Source organism: Rhamphochromis longiceps, linkage group LG10, assembly GCF_057381845.1.
Source record: "Rhamphochromis longiceps isolate RC_006_pf linkage group LG10, R_longiceps_female_GT1.1, whole genome shotgun sequence".
Lineage (NCBI taxonomy): Eukaryota > Metazoa > Chordata > Actinopteri > Cichliformes > Cichlidae > Rhamphochromis > Rhamphochromis longiceps.
The window spans coordinates 15,674,113-15,685,093 of NC_140566.1; the positions used below are offsets into that span (position 1 = coordinate 15,674,113).

At 39.5% G+C, this 10,981-nt stretch overlaps 1 protein-coding gene across 1 annotated transcript; it reads left to right on the forward strand.

The window, feature by feature from the left end:
* Positions 1 to 1,852: 1,852 nt before the first annotated feature.
* cdc23 (CDC23 (cell division cycle 23, yeast, homolog)) lies at positions 1,853 to 10,849 on the forward strand. Its single transcript, XM_085420451.1, has 16 exons — positions 1,853 to 2,008; positions 2,436 to 2,508; positions 5,022 to 5,159; positions 5,296 to 5,338; positions 5,429 to 5,534; positions 5,639 to 5,771; positions 5,985 to 6,162; positions 6,264 to 6,361; positions 6,566 to 6,647; positions 6,816 to 6,969; positions 7,098 to 7,217; positions 7,330 to 7,405; positions 7,508 to 7,569; positions 7,697 to 7,775; positions 10,358 to 10,477; positions 10,561 to 10,849. Exons 1-16 carry the CDS (start codon positions 1,896 to 1,898, stop codon positions 10,711 to 10,713), a joined length of 1,728 nt encoding a protein of 575 aa, XP_085276577.1. The 5' UTR covers positions 1,853 to 1,895; the 3' UTR covers positions 10,714 to 10,849.
* Positions 10,850 to 10,981: the final 132 nt, after the last annotated feature.

Below are 10,981 nucleotides of genomic sequence, written 5' to 3' on the forward strand. Positions count from 1 at the left end.
ATGTTGCCAAAATGCAGAAATATTGTATGTCTAGGTACAGAGTAAATGATCTTCCACAGAAATTAAGAGATTAAATAGCATCCAGGTGCTTCTAATCAGCTCTTGATTAACTCTTGATTAATCATCAGCAAGTGTGAGCACCTTTATAAAAATCAAGTCTTGGCAGTTTGCTGCTGAGCATTCAGTGTGTGTTAACAGAATGCCAAGGAGGGAAGATCTCCGCAGTGATTTTAGCGAAGCAATTGTTACTGCCCATCAATTTGGGAAGGGTCATAAGGCCATTTCCAAACAATCTGAACTCCATCATTCTACATTGAAAAAGATTATTCACAAGTGGAAAACATTCGAGACAGATGGCAATGTTCCCAGGACTAAATGTTCCAGCAAATTCGGGATCAGACCATGAAATGGTCAGAGAAATTGTAAAAAAAAAAAATTGTAAAAATTAAAAAACAAAAAAACAAGAGCTACACCTCAGACTCTACAGCAGGCTACAGCTAAAGCCATTAGCTTTAAAGTTCATGACAGTACAATTAGAAAAAGACAACAAGTATGGTTTTGATTGCGAAAGAACATGAAAGCACAGCTTAGGTTTGCCAAAATGCATTCTGAAATGCTTGACCATAATACAGTGCCAAGTCTGATGAAAACCAAACACAGCATATCAGCACAAACATCTCATAACAACTCCACGGTGGTGGAAGAGTGATGATTTGGAATTGTTTTGCAACCACAGGACCTGTGTGCCTTGTAGTCACTGTGTCAACCATGAACTCCTCTGTATACCAAAGTATTCTAGTGTCAACTGTGAGGTCATCTGACTGAATGGCAGAAAATGATAAGAATCAAGGTGTTGCAATGGCGCAGGAAAATGTTGTGGTGAGACAGTAAGGGTGGTCTTTGTGCAAAAACAAATGCCTGCAAACCTCAATGAACTCAAACAGTGGTGGAACGAGTGTGCTAAAACTCCTTCAAAATAACGTGAGAGACTGATTAAGTCATACCGAAAAAGATTTCTTCAAGTTAATTTGCTATTGCTGCTAAAAGTTGAACTACAAACTATAAAACCATGGTGTGTAATTAGTTTTTCAAATACCGCTTTGCATTTAGCATTTTATTTTGTTATCATTAATCTTTCACTCTCTTCCACAGAGTGCCTTTTATCCTGCCTTCCTCAACTCACCGGTGGAGACAGATGGCTGTCCCTCCCTGAGATTTTTTCCTGTTAAAAGGAAGTTTTTCCTTCCCACTGTCGCCAAGAGCTGGCTTACTGGGGGTAGTGTGTTTGTTAAGGGTTTCTCTCTATAATTTCAATTCTTCTTTGCCTTGCACTATAAAGACTATATGTTGTTGTGATTTGAAGCCATATAAATAAAACTGAATTGAATTTTTCTCATTTTAAAATCCAGGACAGATCCATTTTTTATGTCCTGTAACGTGCGGTGGAGATGAAGCCAGCCGCGGAGGTGTGCAGGTGTATAGCGAATGAGCAACAGCTTCTGACTTTCCAAAAAGTACTCATTTATTTACAATATCAAAAATAAAAGTGCTACCTCTACCACACATTACTAAAGAGCACACTAGTCCGCGTACACACGGGAACATCCATTACAGGAGGAGTGCGAAGAAGAACAAAAAGGGGGTGACACCAGTCGTGAGACAGGAGGCGCCGCCATGTGGTGATACACTGCATTACGATAGTAACTGTTACAGTCCTTTTATGCAAAATCTTAGAAATGAACGAGGGTGTACTTTCCTTTTTACCAATTTTTACCTTTTTACTAGTTTTGAGACGGAATATTGACAGAGAGGGTTTTATTTTGGAGGAAAAGCGGAAGAGGAAGAGGGACAGCCTCTTTGAAACTTCCACCAATAGCGTACTTGCTTGGTAAAATATGAAAATGGCGGCTCTCTGTAGTGAGTTTGGGGATCTGTTACAAATCAAAAAACAGCTAATATCGGTGATATCGCTTTGCAAAGAAAGAGGACTTTTACACAGCGCAAAGTGGTGAGACTCCCAGTGAATAATGTGCCATTAGCTGGCTGTCTTTTTGCTCTTTACAGTAAGCGTTGACGTCTAGTTACGTGTTAGCTGCGTTAGCACTGATAAAAAAAAATCAGTCTCTGTATTAGCTAGCTGTTTATTGCCGTTAACTTTGCTGTCAGTGTCACCTTAAACATAAGCAGACCGTATATGTAGATTTACTAGTTGTGTTGACAAAGTCCACTATGTGTAACGTCAGTGTTGCCTGTGCCTGAGGTATAACTTGGTTCAGGTCGTCTCTCTAGTCAGTTGTTTTTGATCAGTAAATTAAAACTGGGGAGTTTAGATGAATGGAAATAAACGAACTGATGTCAGATGAGGAAGAAATCTAATGCTAAATGTTGCACTTAGGTGTTAATATTAAAATTGCGGTTGTTCCTTTACATTTTAGGGCTTCTGAATTGGCATTTGCTTTGGATCCTCTGCCAAAGGATGAACTGCCACCAACATCCCCTTTAACAGAGGTTTGTAAAACTGTCATGACTGAGGACCCTTCTGGGTTTCAGTTGTTACTGATGTTTCTTTTTCTTATTTCTTCGTTCTTTCACATGCAGTACAGTTTGTTCCAGTTCTTCATTCGTGTCTGTGAAACGGTGCAAAATTGTCACTTGTAAACACGTGTTTTATAGCTCCATTATTACTACATTACATTGGAATCTGATATGTTACCTGTGGCATGACTCCCGTCTTGTGGAGGACAACCCTTAATGCTTTATGGCTCAGGTCTAGTTTTATGTTTGGACTCCTCCAGAAATACTAGTGCAAGTGAACTGCAGATCCAGAGTGCTTAAGGTTTTGCACAAACCGGTCCGATGTCGTGCAAACCTCCCTGGAGTATTATTTTCATAGAAAAATCGACACCCTGGTTGTGCAAGAAAATTGAACTCTTGGGTCATCAGTGAGTTTTAATGCCACTGGAGTATAATCGAGATTTTAACTGGGTGTTAAAAGGTTAGTACATTTACTAAAATGGATCGAAATAGCAATTAGTAATTAAAGTGTTGTATTTGTTGTATTTTCATCAATGACACTTGCGTGTTTGTGTATACACTTGAAGGTGTAGAATCTCCACATAAACCCCAGTGCCAGTGTCTATTGTGATAAAGGAAGAAGTCACTCAGTGGCATTGTGGGAACTCTGATGTTTTACTGTTTAGTTAACAGGTGTGTAGAACAGGAATTGGCTATATCAAGATTTGTCTGCGCACACAATCTTTTCAAAATGTGTTTGTCTTTAATTTTGATCGTTTAGGATATGTGGATATGGGTGTGGTGATAATTTTCATACTATACTATAATATGAATAAATAATGATCTGGAATTTATCTAAAGTTTGATAAGAATTAAAAGACAATAAAGACAGACAGATTTTCTGGCAGGTGGCAGTAGAGCAGGGCGATATGGCCAAAAATATTTATCACGATATATATTTGAAAATTTGCGATAACGATATAACCGACGATATAATTGATGCGAGACAAAATACAACTCCACAACATTACTAGCGCAAAAAGACAACCTTCAATTTATTTTCACTTAAACAAGAAGCTGGTTTTTATGTACATTAAAGCTTTATAAAAATGTAACAGTGCAAATGCAAATTCCTTGCTGAAAGTTTAACCAAAAGGCATTTCCAGTAGAAATGGGCTGACATATCCTGAGCATAACCATGTATAATATCCACTGAAGTTAAAAAGAGGTGCTTTGCAACATTAAACTGCAGTGTGCAGTACGTATTTTTCGGACCATAAGGTGCACGGGATTATAAGGCACATTAAGCGAAACAAAGCAGTCAGATAAATCAAACTTTATTAAACTCATTCTTCTTGCTTCCTCCACTTCTGTACCATTGATTCATTAATGTTGAATTCTCTGGCAGCTGCTCTATTCCCATGTATATTATATTCCCATGTATATTCCCCAGTATATTAATGACTAACCTCGTATTGTGGATGGATTATCTCAGTTGTTCTCCTGACTGAAGTTTGGTCCGTTTACAGTATCCTGCCATGCGATTGCATTTGTCTCTAACCATGAAGAACCTTCACGTTAACTTTTATAAGTGGAAAAGTGTTAGTGTTCGTCCTCCAGCTTCACCGTTTATGTTATGCTAACATAGCTGTGTCGCTAGCGATCACGTAGCACATCATTATATACCAGCTAGCCCAACTTCAGTAACCCTACAAACGTCACTGCTGTTTAGTTTCCTGTCTTCATTTATGTTGGAAGTGATAGCAGAGCTGTACGTTTGATTTTTTTCAGAAATCTCTCAGTCAGAACATGCTATATCATGCTTAGGTAACTAGCGAAACTAGCGAGCTAACTTCCGCTAGCTTCCTGCTAACTTCTAACTCCGTTAAATGTAATAACTTTTGTTTTCATGGATGCCTGGAAGTTAAACTTTATAGTTACACCTGGTAAAGCAGCAATGCTGATCGTTTTATTAAAGATGAAAGAATTTAGACAGTTTTTAACTCTAAGTGATGCTGCAGTGTTGTTTGACCTGAAGCATACGGAGTTTAGGACCCAGATTACTCCCAGATTTAAGAGCATCTTAATCCGACAAATATGACAATAACAACGGCCGCTTGCATGTTCTGCAAAAAAATGTGCTTTGTTGTGTATCTGACGGACAAACACCAAACCAGTTCCACATCACGGAAGTTGCACCATTTTTACAAACCAATTCTGGTTCATCTGTTTCACTCAACAATCGGCCATGTGCGTATGAAAACAAAGGCACTGCGCATGCGCGTTTTACTCCCATTCTATCGCGATATTTCATTTTCCTATCGTTGCCTAACATTATACCGGTATTACCGTGAACGGTATAATATGGCCCAGCCCTAGGTGGCAGAATATTATTTTTCACATGTGTATATTGCCCCCTGTTGACAGTTCTTGCAATGTAGATATTAAGATGATCTTGTAATAACTTAATGATGTTATTCAAATGGCTCTTATATGTCATCATGCAGGAAGATGCACAAGACCTGGATGCACTTACACTGGCCAAATCATACTTTGACCTGAAAGAATATGATCGTGCTGCTTACTTTCTGAAAGGCTGTCGCAGTCAGAAAGCTTATTTCCTCTATATGTATTCTCGCTATCTGGTAAGATTCTGTAGATGTCGAGCATGCCCACGTCCTTTTGATCCTTCCTTTTTATTTCATAGAAAGCCCGATTTTACTTTGATCGTTGCATTTGTAACACATTTTGTCATTGTCCTTCTGTTTTTTCTTTTTTCAGTCGGGCGAGAAAAAGAAGGATGATGAGACTGTGGACAGCCTGGGTGAGGAATTCTTCTTTTAGACCCATAAAAGATAAAAATGAGGAATTGTATTAGTCTTTATAGCTTATTTATATATTTTCTGTGTTTTAGGCCCTCTGGAGAAGGGTCAGGTGCGCAATGAAGCTTTGCGCGAGCTAAGGGTCGAGCTCAGTAAGAAGCATACTGCAGGAGAGTTGGACGGCTTCACCCTCTATCTGTAAGATTGCTCCTCCATAGTGAAACACATTACTGCCATTATGCAGACGTATACAGTGGATTACTTACAGATGATATCATGTTTGTGTCTGTGTGAACACACAGGTATGGGGTGGTTCTAAGAAAGCTGGATCTTCCGAAAGAGGCCGTGGACGTGTTTGTTGAGGGAATACATGCACTTCCACTGCACTGGGGCGCATGGCTGGAGCTCAGTAACCTTGTCACCAATATTGAAATGGTAACAAGCCTTATGTTCTGACACACAGAAACTGTGGAAACTGATAGCATTTATTTCCATAAGCTAACTCACCAAATCCACAGCAACAGTTTCAATTAAAAAATCACTCCTTTTTTAAAAATAATTTTAAAATACAGGGTCCACATATTCAGTAAATGTTCAGAAATATTTCACCTTGAAGTGACTCTGTCTGCTTCTACCGCTTCCCCTCAGCTGAAGTCACTGTCTCTGCCAGACTGCTGGATTAAAGACTTCTTCATGGCCCACATGTACACAGAGATGCAGATGATCAAAGAAGCATTGCAAAAATACCAGAACCTAATAGAGGCTGGCTTTTCGAAAAGTACCTACATCATCTCACAGATTGCTGTGGCCTACCACAATATCAGAGGTTTGTTTTTTTCTCTACTTTTTCAGTGGAAATTTTGAATTTCTGATGAATGGCATGTAAGCGGGCCTAGTCTTACAGCACGCTGTCTCCCCTTCTTTCAGATATTGATCAAGCTTTGGCTCTGTTCAATGAGCTGAGGGAGCAGGATCCGTATCGTATCGACAACATGGACACATTCTCAAATCTGCTTTATGTCAAAGTAAGTGTATGCCAATTGCAATGTGAGATCTGAAGAACATTAGTCAATAATCAGTATGACTGATGTGGTTTGCACAAAGACATGGGGGCCAGTTTCTGTATTTTTTCAGTGAGGGGTCAAAGGAAAAAAAATTGTAGAAAATAGGAAAGTCAGTATCATAACTGAAATTTAGTAGTGTTGCTGATTGTAATCATGTTTCCACAGAGCATGAAGCCAGAGTTGAGCTATTTGGCCCACAACCTGGTGGAGATTGACAAGTACAGAGTGGAGACGTGCTGCGTTATCGGTAAGCATTGAACTAATGAGATTAGAGGTCACCGGCTGCAAGAGGACGTTACTTATGCTAGTTTTAAAACAAATGGATCGTTCATTATGTACATGTAATCCATAATATATGTTGTAAAAGAAAACTAGTGTTTCCTGTACTGCAGTAAGTCGTGTGTCTGATCCACAGGTAACTATTACAGCTTACGCTCTCAGCATGAGAAAGCAGCTCTCTACTTCCAGCGGGCCCTCAAACTGAACCCTCGCTGTCTCGGTGCCTGGACACTCATGGGACACGAGTACATGGAAATGAAAAACACTTCAGCTGCCATTCAAGCCTACAGGTCAGTCTGGATATCTCATAGTCGCGCTCAGCATCTGCATCATCAGGATGTATTTATTATCAGGTGACACAGGTCTGGAGGTTTAAACGGATTTATGATTTTAGTCTCGTGTCCTTTTTCTTCCTCAGACATGCCATTGAAGTGAATAAGCGAGACTACCGTGCCTGGTATGGTCTTGGTCAGACATACGAGATCCTCAAGATGCCCTTTTACTGTTTGTACTATTATCGAAAGGCTCACCAGCTCAGGTTTGGACTTAAGCTAAGCAGATGATATTTCATGCTGCTGTTATAAAGAATGGACGGTTTTTGGAAGAAAACTTATACATATATATAAACACTTGTTGGTTTTTTTTCTCAGGCCGAATGACTCTCGCATGTTGGTCGCACTGGGTGAAAGCTACGAAAAACTGTCACAGCAAGCCGAAGCCAAGAAGGTACACATCTACCCATTGCCAGTAATTAACAGTAGTTTCTGTAGTCAGTTCCAAAGCTTTTTTCTTGATTCTAACTTGTGTCATGGATTTATTTTTGTGAAGTGTTACTGGAGAGCATATTCTGTCGGAGATGTAGAGAAAATGGCTCTGCTCAAACTGGCAAAGTAAGTGTTTATCACTATATTGAGCTGAACAACAGTGCTCTGAAGAAACGAGGCTCTGATCTGCTGCTCGATATTTATTTTCCTTTTTTATATATTTATTTTTCTGGTTGTTTGTTATTTTTGTCAGGCTCCACGAACAGCTGAATGAGTCTGACGATGCTGCCCAGTGTTACATGCTTTACATTCAAGACATTTTCTCTTGTGGGGTAAGCACTTTAAATTAAGCTCTGACACTCATATTCTCAGGGTCTAGGATTGCGATGATTTGCTCTTTCAAGTGAGATCACGATGCTTCAGCTTGCTATTATTATGTATTAGTTATTATGCATTATTATTAATTTGTTTCATGTGATAGAGCCTGACTGGCAAGCAAAGATGACTTGGTAAACTGTAATCCAGGTTTTGTCTCCCAGCGTCACTGAATGCAGCATCCTTTCATGTTTCTTCCCAAACTGAAGGGGCTTTAGATCCAGTCTATTAATGCGTGTGGATTTGGAATCGGCAATCATTAATGGGTTTCATTTTATCTACTACAAACAAAAATGGGCCAGCATGTTTCTTTTCCTGGGGACCAGACAGAGTTTTAGACGGTAAACAAAGGCCAGATCTTGAAAAAGGCATTTCACTTTTTTAAACTGTCTGGTTTACAGTGAAAAGGTTCATTAAATAAAATAATCCCTTTAAATGCTATATCAACTTTAGCCTACATCCACACAGTGTCTGTCTGATTATCACTGTTGCGCAGGCAACTGATTTAACACAATGTTTTATGTTGTAAATATTGACTCCAGACAACTGTTCAGCCGTCATCAAAATCCAGCATTACCCTTACAATACATGATCATAAATATGAAGGAAATCCAATTATGCTGTTATCTAGGTGATCTCTATAAACAGATTCTTTAATATAGAGAAACTGTTGACAGTGTTTTGAACATTTGGACAGGCTTCAGTTGCATGCAAGTGAAGCCTGTGTAGAGGAACGTGTCACATGACTAACATAACTTAGCTATTGTTCTGCAACAATTTAGCTTTTAATACTTTGTGTGTATTAATAAATAATGTCCAGAGCAATGAAAATCTTGACCCAAGTATTGGTTAAATTATTAGAAGGCCTCCAAAATTAGCTGTTGCCCCCCCAGGGCCAAAGCCAGCAGATTGAGTTATCTCTGCAAGCAAAAACAGACTTAAATACCAATGAAATACAGAAATGCATCATTGCATCAGTTCATTTTCTGCTGTTTTACTCGTGTGTTAATTAGCCAAATGGGAACAATTAAGAGGATGACATCGGTGGCTGGAGGTTCCAGCCCTCTGGCTCTGTTTTTCCCACTTGTGCTCCAGGTCATGTGTTGCATTAATATAAAGGAATATAGTTCTAACTAGAGATGGACCGATCCGATATTACGTATCGGTCCGATACTGACCTAAATTACTGGATCGGATATCGGAGAAAAATAAAAAATGTAATCCGATCCATTAAATATCACGAAAGCACCTCACAAAACTTGCAACACACCGTAACTCACCTCAGAACGTTAGCACGTCGGAGCAGTATGCGTCACGTGATAGAGCGGCTGTGGCATGCGGGACCTGTCGGTGGTCTGGATAGCATTTGGAGCTTCGCTAGCAACCTGGCATTTCATCTCAGACAAAGTTATCCCCGAGAGAAGTAAAGCACGTGTGTAAGTCCATCTCTGAATGTTTGTAAAGCATTCCTGCGTTAAGCTTAACGAGCGACTGCCTCTCGCTCTCCGGCTGCTACTTCAATCGTGAAACTGCTTAAATGATCAGCTGATCGGCTTTTCTGTCGCGAGTCTGTCTCTCTTGTTTGTTTTTGGTCCACTTTGCACCAGAAAGAGGAAACCAGCGGCTGAACAACAGCAGCACGTTTAAGCTTGATAAGCTGTTGTTAGAATTTATTTAATATTAATTTCTACACCAGGATCTTTTTCTACGTAGCTGACGGCTGGTAACTGTGCAGGGGCGGATCTAGCAAAGTTTAGCCAGGGGGGCCGATAGGGCATTAACTGGGAAAAGGGGGCACAAAGACATACTTTTCTTTCTTATTCTCATTTAAAATGTCAAGCTTTTAATAAATAATTATCTGACACCCAAAGTTTTAATTTGATGTAAAATGAATAGAAGTCAATTACTGTATATAGTGACTATTAAGTCTAATATATATACCCTAGTAAGCTATAGTACTTTTTACTTTGGGAAGGTACCATCTGTGCAGTCTGCAATTTTGTTGAAGAAAGATGTTGAATCTATTTAATATTTCTTGAAAAAGAATTGATTTCTGTGCATTTTTTTTTCACACTGCATCAAATTAAGGTTGATTACGTCGATTAAGCATCATGAGGTGGAGCGTGAGGGGTGGTTCCCTATTTTTTATTTATTTATTTTTGTTGTTGCTGGGAGTTGGAACCCTATTAGTTAGGTTGCTTAATATTTACGCTAAGTACTCTTTAAAATACCAGAATAGGGAGGATGGTGTAGGTCTAAGTTTATTAGATTGATCAGTATTGCTGAACTATGAAATATTTTTTTTGTATACAGGTATAACAGAATAGCTTTAGTGTAGTTGTTGTTTTAAACTTGAGTATGAACTTGCAGACTTGCAAAATGCAGCAAGATATTTTAAAAAACAGTTTTGTTGATTAAAAAAACACTATCGGATTCATATCGGTATCGGCAGATATCCAAATTTATGATATCTGTATCGGTATCGGACATAAAGTGGTATCGTGCCATCTCTAGTTCTAACCAAACTAAGTCTTGTCAGGAACAACTGGAGCATGCTGAGGTGAGCACAGCCCTGCGGTACCTGGGCCAGTACTATTTCAAGAACAAGCTCTATGATGAGGCATCCCTTTGCGCTCAGCGCTGTTGTGACTACAATGACGTAAGTGTTCCTGTACAATTTGAGCATCTTGTTTTAGTTGCTGTTGTGTGGTCGGTACTGATCGGTCATGCCTCGTCTTGCAGGCACGTGAGGAAGGAAAGGCTCTGTTGCGGCAGATCTCACAGGTCAGAGATCAAATCGAGACACCTTCAGCAGACCTGTTTGCACCACTCTCAAACAACAACACTCCAGTCAGGAGGGTGTCTCCCCTGAATCTCATCTCATTTACACCCTGACACCAACTCTCTTCTTCATTGGCTTAAAAAAAATATGGACAATTTACCTATCTTGTGACATGAAACTGCTCTGAAGGTTATCTTGACGAGGGCTGCGTTGGAATTTACATAATAAACTGCATTTGTTTTTGTAAAACTAGCAATCCTGACCATTTTTGTCCAGCCCATGACATTGTCTTTGCTGGAAATGTGAAAACAATCAGCGTACCTGCAGTAAGCACTGGACAGGTCAGTATGCACGGTGCAGCATCGCATACAGTAAATACCC